General features: G+C 44.9%; 1 protein-coding gene across 1 annotated transcript in view; it reads left to right on the top strand.

Annotated features, from left to right (window-relative positions):
- LOC119382887 (TBC1 domain family member 4-like) overlaps nt 1–20,257 on the top strand; it is a gene marked incomplete in the record, with an annotated part of 69,040 nt that extends 48,783 nt beyond the window's left edge. Inside the window, 5 exon segments of the mRNA XM_049412826.1 lie at nt 2,669–2,820; nt 4,238–4,330; nt 14,655–14,814; nt 14,931–15,268; nt 17,050–20,257. Coding sequence (XP_049268783.1) covers nt 2,669–2,820; nt 4,238–4,330; nt 14,655–14,814; nt 14,931–15,268; nt 17,050–17,364 — 1,058 coding nt within the window.
- Between the last annotated feature and the right edge of the window lie 2,830 nt (nt 20,258–23,087).

Genomic DNA, 23,087 nt, shown 5'->3' with positions numbered 1-23,087 from the left:
ACTTGTATGTATGCACCACCTCAGGTGCAATGTGCGCATCTATACAGAGTCAGAGGATCAGGCTTGGAAATATGAGACTTGAACTATGATGTCTAGAAGGGAGGTGGGAGCATCAGCGGCCGCGGAGTGTACCAGCAGACCATGCCAGCAGTGGCGCTGCCGTCGCACCTTAGATCGGTCGTCCACGGTTGACGCGTTGCTGCCAACCTTTCAGCCACTCCGCGATCGAGATTTGAGGACCGTACAGATCGAGATTTGAGAACCCTACTTCTTCGTGTTTGAGCAGTGCGCTCCTTTCGCAAACGTGGCTGCTGCAGCAAGCGAAGTGACGTTGGTTCGTTCACTCTGTAACTTCAGAGCAAGCTTTCCGGTGAAAGCACAAGATGAACAAACCGTCCCCATCACGAGATAAGTGCACGCGCGCAGGGGACTATGCTTTGCATAGGAAACCCAAGCTCAAGCTTGCGGCGCGACGACAGCACCGCGCTGCGGCTCTGGAGAGAAGCTCTGGCGCAACTGGGTGCAAGTGCAGCCGACTCAACCTGTTTGTCGGCAGCGGGAACATGCGCGCTTGCGCGCTGCTCTGTTAGTGCGGGGAACTGGGGCACCGTGCCGACAGCATGGCACGCTGAAGCGAGAGGCTTGCTGTGCGAAGCTGCATTTCCACGTTGGACAGAAGCGACCCCGCGGAAGCGCAAGCGATGTCCGAAGTATTGCGGTGTCGTGGCCTGCCGCGACAGTGCAGACGACTGTATCGGTCCCAGGCACGAGAATAAAGGCGGCAAACGTGGATAGCTGACAGCGCTTGGTTGCCTTTATTTTGGCTGTCTGAGGTTCATCGTTTTGTTCGTTTCGACTACCTGAATCGGTACGTAACGGGCGCATGCAGCAGCGACTACAGTAATGATAACTCGCTGTCTTCTCTCATTGTGAAAGTCCAGTTACGGTTGTAGGTGAAACAACTTTGTATTTTGATTCCCCGTATTCGTGAGACCCACCCGTCGTTGTGAACGTTCACACTTGCGTTATACCGTTAGCGTTGCGCGTTGGTTGAATTCAGCTGAACTCGGCACATTGTCAGAGTTCGGCGCCTGCAATTCACGCGTCGGGAAGGCTGCTTTATCATGTCAGAATGGATGTCTGTGCATTTTCAGCAAGCTTGACATTGTTCTGCAGTTTGCTTTGTTTTTGTCACTTATTAGGTGAGATATATTTAAGCCGCTAAATAACTACTGGCACTTAATACATGCTTTGCAATTGCAACCTTGTAGTAACCACCTTCTGACCTTGTGCGATTTTCTAGCCGTGTTCGCGCAGCAGGTTTTATATGCCTGTCAAGTCGATATCCTCATAAAAAGAGAGTGCAGCATGACGCGAGAGCCGAAAAAATGAGGCGAGCACTTCATTTTGCTTCACGGCTAGCTGCCTTGTGTCTTAATCGGCAGGTGATTCTCCAGCGGCACGGAGGACTTGACTCTAACCTTCTCAGGAAACAGTGCCATAGCCTATAATTTCCTTTTTTTGCACGCTGCAAACGTTTCTTCACAAAAGTACACGGCTGCTACTGTAAGCATGCCATATCAAAACACAATCAATATGATTTGTAGTCCACACCACAGAACATCGATAGCGTGTACGGCTTCATTTCGGAGTGCATGTGGACCATTATTCACCTTTAACATGACAGAATGAGACTTACCTCGAGGTATACATCCTACATAGTGTAATCGCGACTTGGGAAATGCATTTCTCTTTGAGTTGGGCGTCGTTGTTGTCGATTGTCTGCTTTCACCATAAACGTAATTGACGAGCCTTTCTCTTTTTATCAAGTTTGCTTTACGGAAGAGCCAGTCAAGCTTAAAGATCCTTTTGAAGCCACACTGCAAGCGGTACATTGTGAGGCGCCGCAAGTGGACCGTGAAAGCTCTGCACGTGCACGGAAGCGAGCAGCAGCGCGTTGGAGAGAAGGGAAAATGCGTGTTGCTTGCCCCAGTTTGTATTTTTATGCCAGAGATGGCGCTGCCCGTCAAGAGCAGCAACACCACTAAGCGATGCTTGGGGACATATTTACGTGGGAAGCAGCGCACTTAGACAAGACACGACAAGGAACGAAGAAAGACAGGACGACAGGTTCCTTGTCGTGCCTTGTCTAAGTGCGCTGCTTCCCACGTAAACATGAACTGTCCGCGACCACGGTGACGACGGATCTTCGGAGGTCGACTTGTCACGCGCTTTGCCGTCTTGCGCCACGCCGCGGGTTCGTGAGACTGTGGCCTCCGAGATTGGCTCCGGCAACGCGCCGCCGCGTTGCCGGAGCCAATCTCGGAGGCCACGGCTAGACAATGATGGAGCAGCGTTGCATTGATCTCCTACGAACGTTCAGTATTGCCATCCCTCGCAAACAAGCAATAGAGCAAAATAATGCAGTTTTTTGCTATTAAATAAATGTTTTGGGTGAGCTCTGCCTTCAATTCCCCTTGTGTTTAATTTGTGCATTTGTTTTCCAATTTTCGTGCTGAAACTGGATATAACGAAAACCTGTTTATAACGAATTTTTCGGGAATTTGTCATGTCAGTTGCGTTATATCCAGGTTTAACTGTATAACGTGCAAGGGCCGAAACTGACGAGTACAGCAGTGAAGCAATTGACTGTTTGCACACCTTGCAGGACGGACATTCCCCAGCCATCCATTCTACCGTGACAGCCTGGGAGCCGGCCAGCTCTCATTGTACAACCTGCTCAAAGCATATTCTCTGCTTGACCCACAAGTGGGCTACTGCCAAGGGCTCAGCTTTGTTTCGGGTGTGCTTCTGCTGCATGTGAGTCAATGGGATGCCCCCCCCCCCCTTTTTTTTTTCATGTGAGCCATTTGCCTCTCCCTTCTGTTAAAAATGTCCTTATAATTTACTTCGCGCTGCAAAGTAGCCGTGATGAACGACGCAAAAGGCAGCTTTCAACCTTTGGCACTCCTACTAAGAAATAATACTTTAAAACACACTTACTTTTCCAGCTTGGATAGGGAATGTCATCAACGGAAAAGAACTAGAAAAAAAATCTTGAGGCAAGAAAAAAAGAAAAGAACCTCTTGCTTTGTTTCATTCATCAAGATTTTTTTTCTAGTTCCTTTCTATTGATGGTGTACGCTTACCAAGTACCATCTGCCAACTCGCTTAATGAGCCACACTTATGAAATCATTAGGTTGAATTACCTGACAGGAACACACAGCTTTCTTTTATTATTAGGGCATGTGTAATTGGCTGTAATGGTTAATTGCACTGGAAAGTTGCTGTCACTCACAAAACATATCTGATTGCTTTGCTTGTTTACTATTACTTACGTAATCTTCACACAGGTCAGACATCTCCCGTGATCATGGGTTGGCATACTCACTCATGAGTCGACTCACTCAGACTCAGATCGAGCTGTGAGTCCGTGTGAGTAATATTTTAATGTGTCTGAGTCCAAGTGATCTCTAAAGGCAAAATATATTTCATGAGTGAGTCTGAGTGAGCTCCACATTTTTTTGCTGACCTATGGCTCTAGCTACACAACTTCAGCATTGCTATCAGCCTTAAGTCGCCTCACGTTTATACTCCCGTTGACTCACACATACTTCAAAGCACTAGCGTTCATACGCCAGCTCAATATTTAGTAATCAGCGGCATGAGTTACGGAAGGGGGAGGGGTGCCGTGACCTCCCCCCTGAAAGAGTTTGCGGGGGGGAGGCCACGCCACCCCTCCTCCCGCAAACTCTTTCATAGGAAGTTCTTGAAAACTATATCATGCAAGTCATCTCTTTCAATAAAAATGTCCTTACTAGATTGAAACCACTAATAACTCATATTTTAAGTTACGAGATCAAAGTTGCCAAGTAGAGCACCGATTATGCGAGATATTGGTGTTACAGAGCATTGACACCATGGTCCAAAAAGCCAATTATACGCTAAAGGACTCACAAGTCCATTCACTCAGACTCAGATAGGGCCGTGAATCTGAGTCTGAGTGAGTCCGAATGAGCAATATTTTGGTGAGTTTGAGTCTAGGTGAGTCCGGCTGAGAAAAATTTCCATGAGTCCGAGTCCGAGTGAGTCCTGTTGAGGAAAATTTTGGTGAGTATGAGTCCTAGTGAAGGGCAAAATATATTTCATGAGTGAGTCTGAGTGAGCTCCTCATTTTTTGCCGACCTATGCCCGTGATATACAAACTCTTCCATATGGGAATGTTTTATGTTTCAGATGACTGAGGAGCAAGCCTTTGGCATGATGAAGCATCTGTTGTTTCACTTGGGGCTGCGACGACAGTACAAGCAAGACATGGGTGCATTGCAGGTAGCTTTGTTCTTATAGCTGAGATTTTTCTTGTGGTGGCAGCTACATTGCCGCATAACTCGTGCAGTCTCATGACATCCTCTTATACATGAGCTGTCACTGGTCCTAAGATAATACAGCAATGCCAAGAAAAATAACTATGTCAGTGGATGGAACCAGGATGAAAATTTGACAGATGATCAAGTTAGTATTTTACCAATGAAAACAGATAAAATACCAAGTGTTTTGTAGAACTCAGTCTAGAAAACTGGGTCATACATATTTGTTCTTTCCCTGTAGCTGGTCAGATTGTAACATTTTTTGCTTCTTTTAGTTTTAGTATTACTAATGGCATATACATATTGGGTGATCGTTTCAGAGCACTGTGGCAGCTTTACAAGGTAATGTAAAAAGAAACTAAGTGTTCCTGCTAAAATCAGCAGAGTCCAGTGATGCTAAAGAAGCAGGACTATCACATCTGTACCCAGTTATTCTTGTGGTACAGCTATAAAACCGTTTTTAACCACCTTCATGGCATGGCCAGAGCACTCTCAACTGACCACCCGGGTATGCCATAAAGTGTACTTGGGTTACCATAAAGCATTCACCTGACCCGTGGAAAATGTTTGTAGTTGTAGGTTGAGCAAATACTAGCGCGTACAACTTATTAAACTCACAGCCATGTAGCATAGAAATAATGCAGTTCTCATATGTATTATTATGGTTGTGTTTGTCAAAGTGATGGCTACTACTTTCAACTCAACTTTGGCAAGGTAACGGCTATACTGTTTGCAGTACTGTTTTCATGAAATTACTGTAAACGACCAGTTTTTCTAACACGCTTGACATAGGGCATAGAGCCAACACATAGGCCATAGAGCCAACTTATAAGGACATCTGTAATTTCAGACGCTGATACACTTCCATCTAATTTTAACGCAATAGTGTTAAAGAGCTCATTTCGCAGCAATTCCGGTCTCTGCGTTGTTGGTTGTGAGTGAAATATCATCATCTTGTCCATGACCAAAAAATCGAGAAAGGTGCAAATAAAATAAATACTAATATTCTTCGGGTTTGAGTGTGAATCGAACCCAGGCTGTCTGCATGGAAAGCAGATGTTCTACCACAGAGCCACGCAATTTCTTGAAACTGCTTCGGAAAAAAACACTGTATGAATGTCTTGTAGTGGAAGGAGTCTGCTTAACCCCTTAACTGCTTTGGACGAGCAGAGCTCGTCCTGCCCAAACTGTCCCCAAACTGCTTTGGACGAGCAGAGCTCGTCCTAGCGGAATAGGTACTCCCCTCTAGCGTTCAGGGTAAGTGGCGCTCTTCTACAGCTTTGATTGCGTGTAATCCACCAGATGGCAGCATTTACTTGGCAATTTATTTTTCTCCTGCGGAAAGAGCGCGGTTTTTGTATGAAAAGATGGCTTGCGGTGGCGGGCACCTATGCATAACTGGCTCGTCAACACGAAAAGAGGCTTTTCGTTTTCGTCATCTTCTTCGAGTGATGATCATTCGGATACGGATGTTTATCTTGTGTCCGGAAGTGAAGACAGTGAAGGCGGTGAATTGAGCATCTCCTCCGGTGATGATGAAAACAGCTCGGAAGCGAACATCGTGAGTGCTCGCCAGTGGATCCTGCTTGATGCGGACAATCCTCGTGTGAAGCCTCCTCGCTTTCCATTCTTGGTCATTCCAGGCAAGACTTTCAACTTGTCATTGTCAGATGACCTTATGGAATATATTCAGCAGTTTCTTCAAATGTGCTTCGTTTGCTCTCGGAAGCGAGGAGAAAACGGGAAAAAATTGAGAAAGGAAACTCGCTTTTGGTGCAGGAGCTGCAACAGGCCCCCTTGCGTTATTCCATGTTTTGATTTGACTAAGTATGTGGTACAAATATTTTTTTAACATTGACTAGCTATTTTTAGTACACTCAGATTCGAAATCAGCAATAAAAAAAATAGGCACTTTTGGCTGGGAAATTTTCAAAAAAATAAAGCAAGGGGTTAAAGGAGTGGTGACAGAAAATTTGTGAACCTCTGCTTTTTGCTCTTAATGTCTACTGACTCGATAATAGTGGCAACGAAACTCATTTGCCCCAGTGCGAGACGAATGTTTAATTATATGCTTGTATGTTACGACCGGAGAAAGTTTCGATTTCGAAGAGCACTCGGTGGCCCCGTGACGTAGCCAGCCTACTCGATCAGATGACCGCGAGAGCCAGTGACGTCACTGGCCAGCTTCTGCCATGTTGTCAGCGCTGCTGTTTTGTCTGTTGTGTTGAGCAGGTGTTGAGCATTGCGAGTGCATGTTTCCTCGATCGTCAAACTACGTTGCTTATCTAGTGCGGCGATGGACGAAAGAGCTGGGAGGTGTGCAAACTCAGTAAGAAGAGCTCGATTCACTTTGCGAATCTCGCCGGTAGCTGCGATTTTGATCTTGTCGTCGTCGTCCAACTGAGGCGACGTTTTCCACCAGGCTTGGAGTAGCCGCAGGATTAGACGAGCTGAAACATTTTCGCTTCGATCATTCGTAAAGTAGCAGGATGAGAAGTGACGAAGGAAGCAGGGAAATCACAACATTCGCGTTGTGTAACAGAGCTTATGCGTAACATGCAAGTGACGTGATGTATGCTTTACTGACTCATATTTATATCGGGCAACGCCGCGTTCTCAAGGCATACCAATCCCACGTACGCACGTTGGAGGGCCGAAGCAGTTATCTGTCCACTACACAATATGATCCTGGCAGCAGAGAGCTTTAGTTCGTCTGTAGACTTCCTAACGTTTGTGGGTACCTGGTTACCGGAGCTGTTGACGGCTGCAGCAGTAGCAGCAACTGTGGAGCCCATAGCGACATCTTGTGGCATTCCGTCACGTTGCTGTTCTTGTCGGGAAAAAAAGCAATGAGAATACTGTGAGTTGCTAATTATCTCACTGCTAATGCTTTACACAGAATCAGTAAGCGGGTAAGTCGCTGCCATATTATATTGTAGGTCTCTGGTTAGGCTATGCATCATCAGGTGTCGCTACCAGCATTGTCCGTCTCGTACACGCCTCCGGTAACCCGGCCAGAACTCGTGACGTATATGGTATCTGCTCGATGACCTCATCGTCTTTTGCTTCTATTTCCAATTTGGCACTTTCACGAACTTCAAAACTCAATTAAAATACTTTTTAGGCTGTATTTGTGGCTGATATTATACAGATGGCACCTATATGCACCCATTAGTGTGATTCAACAGTGAAATTGTGTCCGAATTTTTGTGTCACCACTCCTTTAACGCATGTAATATTGCGTGGCAGAAGCGTAGAATCGCACCAGGTGTCAAAACATATGAATCGCACAACAAGTGGGTGTTTTAAAGGCCTATCCATTACAAAGCGCTCAGATATATTTAGTCATCATCATCAGCAAAAGCATCAACAAAGTGAACAGCTGCATAGGATCGCGTGTTGCCTTACTGATGCGTAGTGGGTCCTTTGCTGATTTGCAAAAGGAATAATTATGGCGTAGTGGGCACTTAACAACTGTACTTGCGGTAGGCATTCTATAGATACTTTGATACGGCTAATGTTATGCACACAGTCGTTCGTTTCCTTACGGCACGGTTGAGGCATGCACCGACAACCGAAGCGAGGCTAGCAGTTGAGAAAGCGATGCACACGGGGCCCAATTAAGCAATCGCGTTCTACTCTTGAAGGCGAAGCTCGAGCGTCCTCCAAGTTGTTTTTAACCTTTTGCCTTGATTACAATCCAAGACGGCATTAATTTAACACTTTCGTGAACGCGGAAAAATCGGTTGTTTTGGGCTAGTCCAGGAAATATTTTTTTCCTGCCACAGAAAAGAATTGATGATAAAGTGTAGGGTATCAAATGATAGAGGAAGAATTGGTCTTTCCATCAGTATTATTTCCAATTAACGAATTTATTTTAAATATAATAAAAAAATTTCTCAAACAAAGAAAAATGCATCAAAAAGAAAAAAGAATTATAAAAACATCAATGCTACTCTGCAAAGGTTTAACATTTAAAAAAATCGAAAGATGCATTTTGACTACAAAGCCCTCGTAGAATAACAGTGGAAATATAAGCTCAGTAAGTACAACGAACATTTACATAAGTAGAAGAACATAGGCACTAGTGCCTATCATGCCACCGCGCGGTGCTGTTTCTCGACGCGGTGAAACAAAGGCTGGCTGCACATGTTTCGGAAAAAAAAAATTTTTTTCTGTTCAACTTTCCTAGCATAGTTTGCAGTTCTGGTATTTTTCAATTTTCCTGTGTATCCGTTGAAATGAACAGTGTAGCCTGTTCCAAATCTGCAAAAATCCATAATTGTACCCTCATTTGACCTCTTTCTCCCTCATATACTGCCGAATACCATACCGACCTTCAGATTTCACCATTTTCTCATTCACTGAAAGGTTCCGACGGGGTTAAAAAATAGCGTAGAAGAATCGTTCATGTGTTGCAATAGAGAAGACACGTGGTGAAGCTTCTCGTGGGATGCGACGGTCGTCTTCTTCAGATCAGAGACACTCAAGAAGCCTTGAACCTCTTCCGTGGCATCACTGACGGTGGACGAAGGCCTTGAAATATGTGTCGTCGACACCAACACTAATGCAAGCGCGGGACTTCAACGATTATCATGTACACATGGAGTGCGACGAACTTGCTCATCTTCTCTTCAGTAACCTACCTCCACGGATCCGTCCCTCTCACTGTATGTTGGCTTTTCGAAAGTATGCATCCACGAATGAAAGTATGCATCCACGCATACTTATCTGTGTGGTTGCATATCTCTCTACTTATCTGTGTGGTTGCATATCTCTCGGACGACTTTTGCGGTGAAAAACAACATGAAGACGCTGCCACGCAGCGCACCGGAGCGTTGGATCGAAGTCCACTCCGCACCGTCTTCGCGGAGAGAACTGCGCTCTTTCTGCAGCCGGCGCCAAATGCTCCTGCCCGAATGAAGTTAACACCTTGCAGATAAGAGCTGTTATTTTAAGAACACACCGGATACGTTGACATCGACGCGCGGCAGCGATAAAACGACCCGAGGAGGAGGCGAAGCTTACCGGTGGATAGCTGCTGATGTTCCGGGGAGGTTTGACGCACTTTCGCCGTCCGTATACTGAAGCTTGGCGAATCGAAGTCGTCTTCCGTGTCTGTGCTGCTACCATCATCCAGAGATTCCCGCTCAGATTAATCGGGATGCGTCGAAATTCACCGTTTCTGTGGAGCACCCGCAAGCGACGTCGACGCGAAGTCTGAAACAATGAGTGCTCACCTACCCGACTGCGAACGAGCTTTAAAAATCTTCCCGCGGTGGAAAAAAGAAACTCGCAAACAAATCTGATAAAGAACATGCTATTTTACCCTTTGTATTGCATTAGCTGTCCAGAACCGCTCAGAGAGTGCCAAAACTTGAACTTGAAGTCATCGATAACATACTATCGATGGGAATAGGTGCGGTCACAAAAGTGTTAAGCCAGTGCACTGGTGCACATATCTGCTTGCAGCCGTAGTATAATATAGTAGCCCCGCCACGGTGGTCTAGTGGTTATGGCACTCGACTGCTGACCCGAAGGTCGCGGGATTGAATCCCGGCCGCGGCGGCTGCATTTTCGATGGAGGCGAAAATGGTTGAGGCCCGTGTACTTAGATTTAGGTGCACGTTAAAGAACCCCAGGTGGTCGAAATTTCCGGAGCCCTCCACTACGGCGTCTCTCATAATCATATCGTGGTTTTGGGACGTTAACCCCCAGATATTATTATTATTAGTGTAATATAGTATAATAATATCTGTGGTTTAACTTCCCAAAACCACGATATGATTATGAGAGATGCCGTAGTGGATTATGAGAGGCCACCACACATACATCCTCTAGCTTACTAACGGCGAGCTATTTATGTTCACCATTTAGCGTTGGTTCTCAGAGGTTCTCCAGCGGCTTGACAGAAATCCTGCGAGATGGTGCAAAGGGTGCACGGGTGTGCTCTCCGTGCTCCATTGTGCCGCATGCATGGAGCCGGCGCGCTTCCACACTTCCTTGCAGCACGGTTTAAGGTGTAGACCGAGAAGCAAAGCCAGGCTAGTGATTGGGAAGGTGATACGAACATGGTCCGATTACGCTATCGCGTTCTACTCTTGAAAGCGAAGCTCAAGCGTCCTCCAAGTTTTTTAACCAAACTTCTAGATTTTCTTTATTTTATGATATTGTTATCCCAAGGGAGTTTGAAAAATTGTTCATTAACTGTACTATGTATGCTTGAATATTATGCCGGTTGTTGTCATTTCAATAACTGCTAGTGTAATAAGCGTGTCACTTAATCGGACTATTGGAAATGATTAGGGGTGTGCGAATATTCGAAAATTGCGAATAACGAATCGAATACTGTTCTATTCGATTCGGCACTCGAATCAAATAGTGCATGTTCGAAATACCGAATAATTTTCTAATAGTTTTCGAATAATTTTCGAGTAATCAGCGCCTACGACAAAACACCAAAGGAACGAAACGATGAAACATCGAGAGGTGATTTTTCTTGTTTAATTCGCTAAGATGCATGCAGCTGTAGTTTTTACGAGACTATTGGCGTCATATTGATCACCAGATGAAGCCACTTTTGCTTAACATTCCAGTGCCGCCAAAGCGTAGAAGCGAAAGAGTCATAAATCCGCTATCATCATTATCATCATCATCATAAGAGCGGTGGTTTTGTTTGCGTGCTCTTAGCCATACATCGTAGTCATCTCTCACGTGCTCTTGTTAGAGCGCTTTCGCGCTATACTCTCTTTTTCACCGTAAAGCGAAGCGCCATTGCTCATTTGTGTTGTTTTCGGCGGACAACGCTCGCTAATTGCGTTCAAGTTGCTGCTTCGTACCGTGGCGCGCCATGAGTAGCGAACATGAGACGACCCCGCGGAAGCAACGAAGTTCAGTGTGGAGCTTTTTTGACTGAACTGGGACTGGATCGTCAAAGTGTCGCACTTGTGGCTGCGTTTTGAAGACACCGTCCAACACTACCACGCCGTTGATAAACCACCTGAAGCGGCATCCAGCTGCCCACAAAGAGTATAGCAGTCGCATCACAGCCACCACAACGACGCCGGCATCAAAAAATGCCGGTATTAGGCAAACAACGAGTCTATGCACAGGTTTTCTTCCGCAGCTAAGCGCCAACAATACCCGCTCCCGGGAGCTCACCATGAAAATTGGTTCATTTATTGCGTCTGGTCTGCACAGTTTTTCAATAGTGGAAGAACGAGGCTTTATTGCACTCATGAAGTGCGCAGTTCCGAATTTCACAGTTCCTAGCCGCACCACGTTTTCCCGGAGTGTCGTGCCAGAATTGTACTCTGCAACAAGACATGCCGTGCACGAGAAGTTGCAAAGCATCTTGAAGACTTGCACGGCATCCATTGCAATTACGACGGATGGGTGGACATCACGCGCCGGGGACAGTTTCGTAGCTGTGACTTGTCATGTACTTAGCGAGGAATTTGAGCCACATAACTTCGTGCTTGCGTGCCGGTCACTCCGTGAGAGCCACACAGCAAGCAACTTGCGTTCCCTGCTTCAAGGAATTTTCATGGACTGGGGTATCAGTGACAACCTTCCATGTTTTGTTGTCACTGACAACGCGAGAAATTTTGTTTCCGCTATTCAGCAGGCTCCGTGGGTTCGCATTTCATGCTTCGCACATACTCTACAACTTTGTGTTCAAGATGCCAAGAAAGAAACTATTGGCTTCGCCAACATGTGTGCCAAAGCGCGGACCATCGTCGGCTACTACAAGCGGAGCAGCACTGCGAGGGCAAGACTGCAGGAAATACAGAAGCAGCTTTCCGTTGACCCTCCACTTGAGCTCGTCCAAGATGTTCCAACGCGATGGAACAGCGAATTTGCGATGCTGGCTCGTCTGCTCAAGCTGAAGACTGCCGTGACGATCGACCTGACCGAAAATGATTCGGTTGAAAACTTGACAAATGGAGAGTGGCGTCAAGTGTCGGCCTTTGTGACAGTTCTTCAGCCAGTGGATGAGGCTACAACAGCTGCGTGTGCCGAGTCTTACCCGACGCTATCTTTGGTCGTGCCCCTCGTTCACTGCATGAAGCTGTTGCTTTGCGACAAAACAAGCGACTGTGATGAGTACGACTTTGCGCAGAACCTTCTGAAATCGATAAACGCTAGGTTTCCGGCTGTAAGCACTACTGCGCCCAATTGTCTTGCCACATTGCTTGATCCACGTTTCAAACATGTGTGCTACGGTGACGAAGAAAAAGTGGAAGTGCGAGCTCTGATGCATTCAGTGCTCAAAGAAATGTCTGGCCGTTCAGCAGACGTGGAGATGCCTGCAGACTGTAGTGCCAACCGAAGTGGACAAGCCAGTGAGTGTTCTCCATTGTGGAAAATTTTCAGTAGCTTGGCTGCAGGACAAAAAGAGGGTGCTGATCTATTAATGCAGGAATTGTCAGGTTATCTTGAAGCTCCGCTGCTGCCACGTCAAGACAACCCTTTTCAATGGTGGCAGAACGTAGGTAAGGCAAAGTACAAAAATCTGGTGACGGCAGCAAAGCGCTACCTTGGTATTCCTGCAACCCAAGTGCCTAGTGAGAGGCTTTTCTCAGCTTGCTCTAATACAGTTACCAGCAGAAGAGAGTCGCTGAGTTCGAAACACGTTGAGGAACTTGTGTTCTTGCACGGGAACTACCGATATTGCCCTAAAGCGCTCTGAGAAACACAATTGCTTTTTGACGCTTTCAGCTTGACCAGCACGAGTTTGTGTAAGTAAATTTAGCACAAGGCAGATTTCGCAATACCGAAGTTCGTGGAAAATCCACACATAGCCCGTGTTATTTATCATGTGAGTAGTTTGCATTATGTAGGTGGCCTACTTGAAGTTATTTTGTTTCGTGCTTTGTAAATATAAGCCCTTGCGTGTTGCTTCGTGTAATTTTATTATCACTGCTGTATACAAAATTACCTCAATATACGTAATTGTGGTGTTTTTGTTGGTTAAATAGAATTGTCATGTGCCTTGTTAACGTTTGTGAATCTCGTTTTAAATAGAACTTGCAATTCTAGGGTGATTTTCAAAACCTGAATAAATCTATTCCTTTCCATTCAAAATTGCTGCCTTACTATTCGAAAACTATTCGAATAATATTCGATTCGTATTCGTATTCGATTCGGTTTCATCACTATTCGATTCGTATTCGATTCGGTTCTGAAATCCACTATTCGCACACCCCCAGAAATGATCCTTCAAATATAATGCGAGGTAAGTTTTTAGTGCTCAGCCACTAAGCAACTCAGCTGTACAGGAAAGCCAACTTCTCAATGTCCAGGGGATGTGGAAGAAAAAAAAAGTGCTTGTCTTTGTTTTCTTTGTTTTTATTGTGTCATCCGCTGCTGCACTATTTTTTTTCACCATCTATTACCAACTAGCGCCATCACACAGGAAATTGGAGATATGAGTGCATAGGAGGAAATGTTATTCAGCAAGAACCAGGAGCACACACATGGAGAGGAAGCTCTGACAGGCATGACAAGGTCATACAAGTTTGCAGCTGTCCGCTTTCCCTCTGCGCAATTTGTGTCAGAAGACGTTAAGTCATTCTGTGAGCGTTTACATAACGTCTTCGTGCACAAAAAACCTGGTTATTGACTTTGCCATGTGGGTTAGCTTGGCAGTGATGCCAGTTGCACTTCTCTGGCATGGAGCTTCTGGACAAACTCAATCACCTGTTTGACAGTCAGTGTCATGTATCGCACTGTGGCTCTTTTCAATGTGTGAAATGTTACTATTGGAAGCCATGAGCTGAACTCTGGCCTTGAAACTGAGCAACCTTGTCTAATTTTTGAGGTGGAACTCTCCAACGTACAGTTGCTGGCGGCTAAGACAACTTAGTGTCCCTGGCCATATTCGTCTCCTATGTCAGAACAGAGACTGCTTCCTCGCAAAAAATGTGTTTTATAGATGACAGTGCGGTTGATGAAGACTATGTTAAGGTTAAGTAGCTTGATAGATATGATCATATGCTTAATTTAACATTGCAATCTGAAACTCTCTTCTCAAATACCTCGTGCACTCAATATGTGGTGGCTGCTGTGCACTGCAACATTATCATATTATGTGACTTCTGGGCTGTTCTTCCATTTGGTGGGCACGTGTTTGTTAAATGCGGCGCTTGCACCTTTTGAGTTTGCGTTAACTCACCTGTCTTTGTGCTGCCAGTGATTTGGCAGTATTGTTTGCATGTAGATTGCTCTGTATTGTCATAGGATGGAGGTTTACATAGTTGCATCTATGCGTGTGGCATTTACAGGTGCAGCTGTATCAGTTGTGTCGCCTGCTGTACAGTCGGCACCGAGAGCTGTACCAGCACCTAGATCACTTCGACATTGCCCCAGCTCTGTACGCTGCACCCTGGTTCCTGACTTTGTTTGCTTCACAGTTCCCACTGGGATTCGTCTCTAGGCTCTTTGGTATGTGTTTCAGCATTTTTCTGGCATTCATGCTCTGTACTTTACGATGTGTGGCTTAACTGATGGTGAGATGCTAAAATGTCGCTGCGAACACCTGCTCTTCTGGGGCTGTGCAGACGCCATCTTTCTTCAGGGCATGGAGGCCGTGTTCAAAGCAGCCCTGTCTCTGTTGTCACACTTTGCGGACACCCTGCTGAGCTGCAACAGCTTTGAGTCCATCATGGAGTGCTTCAAGAACACCCTGCCTGCACTGGATGCACCCACGATGGAGGGCATAGTCTCAGGCATGTTCTCCTTGGACCTGGGCCAGGAGCTGGTGTCCTACCAGGTCGAGTACCACCTCTTGCAAGAGGAGATGGTCTACACGCCCAAGAGACCCGGACTCTCATCGGCTGATCTCGAAGAGAACCGTACTCTGCGACGCCAGAACATGGAGCTTCTGGAACAGCTCCAGGTATACTACTTCCTGTTGGGCTGGTTCTTTAAACATGAGCATTAGAAGCTAAGCTCCAAGTGACATATGCTAAAGAAAAAGCAGCCAGAAAAATTAGCCTATACACTGTACCAGTACTCCAGATAACGGTTTTCTAGTTTCATGTAACAAGTTCTAACAAGATTAATTAGAACTACGGTGGTGTTGACACTATCCGCCCGCCGCGACGGAGAGCGTGTCCAGATAATGTTCGGCTATAGCACATGCGCTGGCTGCAGTTTCATGGGGGGCGCTGCGACTTGGGGACTGAGCGCGACGAGGCAGACGCATGTTTTTCTTTTTGATTTTCTCCTTGCTTTTTTCTTAAAGCGCCGTGCACACTAGCAACTTGAGCTAGAAACAGATGCCGCGTTTTTTGCGACCGAAAAATGTCACGTGCGGCGAACGCCGCAGCTGCCGTCACAGCACGGTGTTAGAAAAATAAATGATGCTTCTTACACCATGGTTCTAACGCTACGTTCTCAGGTACACAACGCCGTTACGGACTCTACATACGCAGCTCGTCGTCATAGTACATGCGCCAGCAGCAGTTGCGTGGGGAGCGCTGCGACGAGGGGACTGAAAGCGCCAAACATTGTCTGGATGCGCCGTGGAGCGGAGTGTCAACACCTGAATTATTTTTCTTACACCCTGATTAGAACTAACAGACAAGAACGCCAAGAAAGTATGGGGGATGTTATTTGTAGTAATTATGATGTAAACATGAAGAAATTAAAGTGGACGAAAAGATAACTTGCTGCCGGCAGGGATAGAACCTGTGACCTTCGGCTACAACGCTACAGGTGCATTGCCGATACATCTATTATGTCCATTTCTCTCATCGAGATAGCTTCTAAAACCTCATACGCAATCGTGTTCTTCATTATCTCAATAATCTCTCTGCCTGAGAAGCGTGGCTTACCGGTGGCATAGCCAGGGGTTGTGTTTCAGGGTCAGAATAGCCCCCAAAATTATCTGAACACTCCCCTCTTACCCTCCTTTCGACCTTATTTTTTTGCCCATGCTCTTTACACACCGCTTCGATATACTATTAAAATGACTAAGATATTATGGACAATAAAATGACTAAGATATTGTTTGGGTGCAGGCTCTGTTTGTTTTCTTTTTTTACTGGCAGCATATAACACCCCCCTTGGAAAAATACCTCTATCTGCACCATTGTGGCTCGCATCTGTAGGAAGTGCATGCATTGTTTATTTCTGACTGCTGATGAGCGTTTTTCTGCCTTGTATTGGCCTAGTTTGTATTGGCCTAATTTTGCTTATCGGAGGACATGCCACATGATAGACGTATGTGATACATCATGCCTATGATGTAATCAACAACATTGCCAGCTTACACTACCTGGCTGGGAGGGTGAGCTGATGGCTCTTTGTAGCTGCAACCAGCTGTAGCAGTGCTTAGTTCCTGGTTGCAGTTACAAACAGCTCGTCACTCCAAACTAAAGGCACACCAGGGCATGCACAACACTCTGCATGCCCTTGGCTTCCATCCTTCATGTCCCTGTCTGTTTGTGCCAGTGCACCACGAAAATGAATCACAAACTCGCTCAAACATTGCCTCAATCAATACAACGCAAAGGCTTTGTAGCGTCCATTATAACACACAAATATAAACCAAGACTTGACTTGACGGGCAATTCCGCATAGCAGTAAGTAAATAAAAAAACCTACCTCACTGATGTATATATGTGTGTGGGGTAGATATTTATGCCACCGCACTGTGCATCACTTCACTCCTAGGTGGCAAACAACAATGTGAGCCGCCTCGAGGCCTCGGTGAGCTCGTACCAAGGCACAGTCCAACACTTGGAGAAGCGCATCCGGCAGCTGGAAGACGAGCGGGATGCACTGCTCCACAGCAACGCAGCGCTGCGCCACCGCCTAGACCGACTGGAGGCCGCAGATGAGCGCAATGCGCGCTCACTCAGCTTCGGAGCGTCGGGGGAAGCGCATGACGACATCGCGCAGCTTGTGCGTCGGCTGGGTGACCAGGGCCCTTTGCCAGAAGATGAAGAGTGGTGCCCGCCTCGTGCCGATGGCTGTGATGGCCTCTGAGTTACGCAGAGACTACCAGTGTTTCAAACTACATGTGGAGAGGTTAGACCACTTGCGGGTTACCGATGTATGTAGATTGTTGCTCTACGATCTAGAATATGACGGAGGGTATGCTATCCAGAGAGACAAGCTTTTTCATCATCTTTTTCTGTACGAAAGACTACTCTTGCAGTTGTTTGGCATTAGCTTTAGCCGCAACATTGATGTATGGGAAGTTGCGAAGCAGCATTAGAGCGATAGTTTGGGTGACTAGGGAAGTAGCTTGTTGTACAAAGTTCTCGCGACCAGGCTAAGAAAGCTTGCACCCACATACTTCCTTTTTTCATTTCTAGCCTGTCTATGTTGTTTCGTGTAGTTGTTGCCATAAGTGCGAGGCTTCTCAGCGACTGGTACAGAAAAAGGGCCACCATACGATCTCAGCCGTAAACGTAAACCAGGCATTATAGCGGAAGTGGATGTGCTGTTTGCCTGCGTATCGTGGTTGTGTTATAGGTCACAGTAATGTTGACTTCTAAAAAGCAGACATACGGTCGTGTACTCTGATTATGATTGGAAACACATTTTCTAATTGCGTTTATCAAACCTCATATTTTTACATGACAGAATCTTTTTACCATTATTATTGAAGTGACAGTGCAATGAAAGAAATGACAGTCGCTACCCACAGTCTGCTTTTCTTTCCTAGGCTCCCGCAAGTTGTCAAAAATAGTGAATAAGGGTAAATCTATGTTTTGGTAGGGTATCTGAAGATTTCTACTTGCGGCTGCTAAAAGTAAGGCTGTATGTTGAGCAACATCAAGCAGAAATTTAGCGAGCATTGAGCAGTGAGCAAGTTAGAGGCAACAAATGTGACATGCCGAGATGATGTAGTTTGGTTGACGAGTGACTACCTGGCCCAAGTTTAATTGACAGAGATGCCTAAGGATGGCAGTCTTGCTGCAGTAAAAATTTTGCTGTGAAGTTGAGGAGGCACCTACTAGTGCGGCTTATAATTTATATCAGCCTGAGTGGCAATTCCATTAAGAACTCATGTTAAGGGTGTTTGTAATGAGATCTAGAATTTGTTCCTGAAAAGGAAAGAATGAGGGGAGAAGTATGCCGGAGATATAACCTTGCTCTATTTTTGTTGGTTTTCAGGGGTCTATGCAGCAAGGATTAGTTTAATTAAGAGCACTGGCAGAAGCCCATTGTCACTTCAGTATGACACCCATTGCCAGGAAGTTCCTTAGTCAACAGCTGCAAGGGGGTGTTGTGGTTTATGTGATGTCCATACTGATTATGCTTCAGTTCGGTCTTTGCAGGGGTCAGAATTCTCAGTTTTAATGTTAGGGTGACAGCTCGCGCTGCCACAAATTGAGGAAACCCAGTCGCTTATGTGCCGTGTATGTTTTTCTTAGGCAGCTGTTTTAATGTTTTAGATAAGCCTGCTGGAAAGGGCGGCCAGCGCTGTGCTTTCCGACAGACGGTATATCTTACGGTCTTGTACATGTCAAATGAAGTATCCCTTTGGGTTTGTTTTACGATGCTTTTTCACGCCTCCTGGTGCTAGTCACTGTTAAGGAAGGGGGCTTACCAGGTTTGTCTTCCTACCCTGCTACCAAACTTGCACTTTCATAGTCATGTGTCCTAGGTGTAGCAGTTATGTTATGATGGACATGGAGACACACACCATCAAAAAAAGAAAGAAACCTTATACCAAATCATTGCACATTGCATACCTCTGCAACATTTTTTTCAGAGCTGATTTTTAGCTTATCCTCTCCTTAACCATCTCAGTTTCAGTCATGGTCAAAGACTGTTAACCTTCTTCATTGGCCAAAGCTAAGCTTATAACATAATGAAAAAGCAGCGTAAAACTTAAACTGCTTCACCGCTAAAGAACGGGGGAAGTGCCGTCTCTACTGTCTCTCACTTTTCCTTTTCAAATTGAATGTTTCTTATAAGATATAAATTTTTCAGAATACTTTTTAATGCTATTATTAGATGCAATAACTCAAATTAGGCCAAGACCTGTTGAATTTCTTGACATATTGGTGTTCATTCAAACCTACAGTATCAAGCAGCTGTCATTAAAAATATTAAGCGTTCTCAGCTGCACATGTCAGGTTGACTAGTGAACTGCAGTTTTTCATTGCTCCTTTGCAAGCAAGCTAGGCATTTATTTCGCATTTATTTCTTGAAGGAAAAGGCTCGTTATATTTGAATATACATACACCATCTATGTATGCATGTGACAACTTGGATAGGCACAGCAATAGTATATTCATCAGGGTGGTTTATGTGGACTTGACCTCAGATCATCTATCAGTGTTTATCAACAAGGTAGCCAGTTAGATTGCTGAAAAAAAAAATTACACGTTTCGCATTTGTATCATACAGAAGAATCATTATATGCAGCAGATTTGAATGGCTGCTCCTGTTATATACAGTATGTATCTTACCGTAGTGCACGTTCCTTGTTCGGTCTTGCTGCATACTTTCGAAGTGCTGCAAGCTGGTATGCAGGTAGCTAGTAGTGATAATGCTTGTGTGCAAAGTGCGTGCTTGCTTGCTTCAAATGGCTTGTTTTAAGTGCTGCGGAGTAGTGTCATGATTGACGCTCTTCATTTGGGACTTCGCGTGCAAGGCCTGACTTAGAGTAGGGCGTGCATTGTGCCGTACGGCACTTGTGTCCTGCTCGAAGTGGTGCCTTAGTTTTGCCAACAAGCAAAACCCAAGGGCAATGCCGGGCAGTTCCCATCACTTTGCATGCAGCTATGGTGTAGCCAGGGTTTACAGCCGATGGAAGCGTAATCTCGGTTCTTGTATATGTGGTGCTTTTGAGGCTGTTAAGTGTTGTCTTTGTTGTTGCTGTTGATACAAGCTATCAGTTGCTGGTTACAAAAAAAAACAAGTTCGTCATTGTATTAAAAAAAACAAAAAAACGAAGGAACTGGCTTTATTCTTTCATTCGTGTGCTTTTGTTACGTTTCTGTTGGTTACACGTCTTCTCCAAAAGTGTGTGATTAGGATCATAGGGACCCTGGGACACTTTCCGAGTTATCATGTAATCACATTTTGTTTAACTCTTGTGTCTCACGAATTTCCTGCCACAAAAAATTTTCAAGTCAGTCAAGTATAAGCGAAATTTTCGCACAAAACGAGTGCTTTCTCTCTTTCCTTTTGTTGCCATGAATGCCCTGGAAACTGCACAGGTGGGATAATAGGGTGCAGTGTGCTGCCCAGAGGTTACGCTGCCACGTGCCATTTTCCTCTTCTTCTTTCTGTGACCATTTTGGCTGCTACTTCTGATTCATATGTGTGCAGTACTGGTGAGGCAGCAACACCCCACGGGCAGCCACAGTACCTACATGATGCAGCACGTGGCCTCCAAAATTGTCGGCTAATGTCGTGAAATCAGCGGAAACCAGTCACGTCTTTTTGCTCCCACCTACTCTGTAGCCGATAATGACATTGCATAGGAAAGAGCAGGGCTTGGCAAAGATACTTTGAAATTGTATCGTGATACGATACAAGATACTCGGGCAAGAAGTATTTGAGATACAGATACAATATACTTCCGGAATCATTGTATCTGATACGATACTTACCAATTGTATCTTAAGATACTTCGATACATTGGAAAACTTACTGTTTTACATCATATAATGAAGCAGCAAACGTCTGTATACAAAACTGCTAGCTTGAAAAATTTTTATCTGCGATCAGCTTTGAATATTTTGAAAAAAATATCTGCTTGTATCCCAAAATTTGTGTCTTTCTTGCTTAAGGTATATTAGTTTCATTCCCAAACAACTTATTAGGATTTGTTTGGCTGCTTAACATGACAGCTCTTTATACACTGCGCCGTCACTGGTTTTTGCTTGACACTTTTATAATTGATGGGAGTCACTGCTCTGTTTGCCGACCAGCTAGCAAGTTGCCATCCAATTACAAAATTTTCATTAAGAAGCCTACACACGATGGCCCAGATACCACTGTGCAATCTTGCCTTGTCTGTAAGAATATTACCTTTTTTGCAATACCGGATCACCCGACAAGTGTAAAGTTACATTAATGCTGGTAGTGACATCTTTCGGGACACATTGCGTCACTCAAAAGGACATAAAACTGCATTGAGGACATAAAACTGCAGTAATTTTTTACATTTGACTTATCTGCTGGCATAGAGCGTTCATTAGCACCATATTCACTAACGTGAAATCTATCAACATTTCTTCTCCGAAAGAACTTGTGCTGCCCAGAAGCATCTCAGGCGTATTGTAGTGGCACAAAGCGTCGCAAGATACCAGTGCTAGTCACACTTGGCAATAACAGTTCCGACTACCTGGTGTTTCGTAACGGTAAAAAAAAATCGTTAAGGTGACCTAAAAAGGAAAAACAAATATATCTAAATCAAACAGCAAAATGTTTCCGTATAAGCAATCAGTGAATAAGTATACAGGGTGTCTCACTTAACTAGAAACAAATATTCAAGAAATGGTTGGAACGACTGAATCAAACCAACGTTATATGGCTTGCCGTCATGTGGCGCTTGTTATGGTACTTTTTTATATTGTACTTAATGGGCTAATTAACTGCCGTCAATTATGCAATATTTTTAAATATTCATGTTGGGGCCAAGTGTGTTTCATCACTTCGTAGAGGGCATTCCAAGACAACCGATGCAATTTTTTTGGTGACGTACATTCTGCGTGGTGATTTTTTCCCGTCTTTTAAAGAAACCCCACAAAATATGAAATAAATTCACGAGACTGTGCTTATGGGATACCGTGCTGCAGCACTGTCAACTGTGCTTCTAGCGAAAGAACCATTGCGCGAACCGTCAGCCTACACATCTCATAGACGATGGCGTTTTCGTGCCGGGTGCTTCCGTCAGAGATGTTGACACACTGTGAGGCCGATGTCTAGAGCCGCGCCCGCTCATTGCGCCTTGGTCCTGGCACTGGTTATTTCGCTCGAGGCACGCTTGAGAGCACTGCGTTGTGGTAGTGCACGAGGGCAATCACGTGGTCATATTTCTCGGGCTTTCTTTACACACTGGAAAAATCACTATGCAGCACATATAAGTTGCCATACAAAATTGGATCTGTTGTATTGAAATACCCTCCACAACCTTGCGTTGTCCTCAAGGAAATATCAGAAACGTTGCGTAATTGATCTTAGTTAATTAACAAAGTAAGCCCAGTATATTAATACTTAACGAGCACCACATGACGGCAAACCATGTCGCAGATTTTATTCAGTTGAGGTTAACCACTTCTTTGTAAATATTTGGTTCCAGTTACATGAAACATCCTGAATAAACATGCTACAGGCGGCACCTCTAAAAACAATGACAATTGAGTGTGAACATCATCAACCTAGATGCTAAGGTCAGACAATAGAAAATTCAGTGCCTATGGAAAATTGCATAAAACGGCTTGTGGGGATGCTCGAGAGAAAAACAGAGTACTTGGTATTATGTTTCTCAAATCCCCTTCCTAACATCTTTAAGATGTTCTCTTATAATTTCCATTAATATAATGCCAATTCAATATCGCCATTTTACTCAGAATTTTCGTCACTGCATACGTACACAGAATTTTTGTTACTGCATACTCCAGGCACGTTCAGGTTATTTGACCTTTGTCCTCAACATCGCCGTGACATAACAGTAAACTGAAATAAAATGTATACATGTGTAAATAGTAGGAATGATGCAGACAGTAAAAAAATAAAAT

Source organism: Rhipicephalus sanguineus, chromosome 2, assembly GCF_013339695.2.
Source record: "Rhipicephalus sanguineus isolate Rsan-2018 chromosome 2, BIME_Rsan_1.4, whole genome shotgun sequence".
In the NCBI taxonomy this organism is placed as follows: domain Eukaryota; kingdom Metazoa; phylum Arthropoda; class Arachnida; order Ixodida; family Ixodidae; genus Rhipicephalus; species Rhipicephalus sanguineus.
This window is presented reverse-complemented; position numbering and strand designations above follow the sequence as displayed.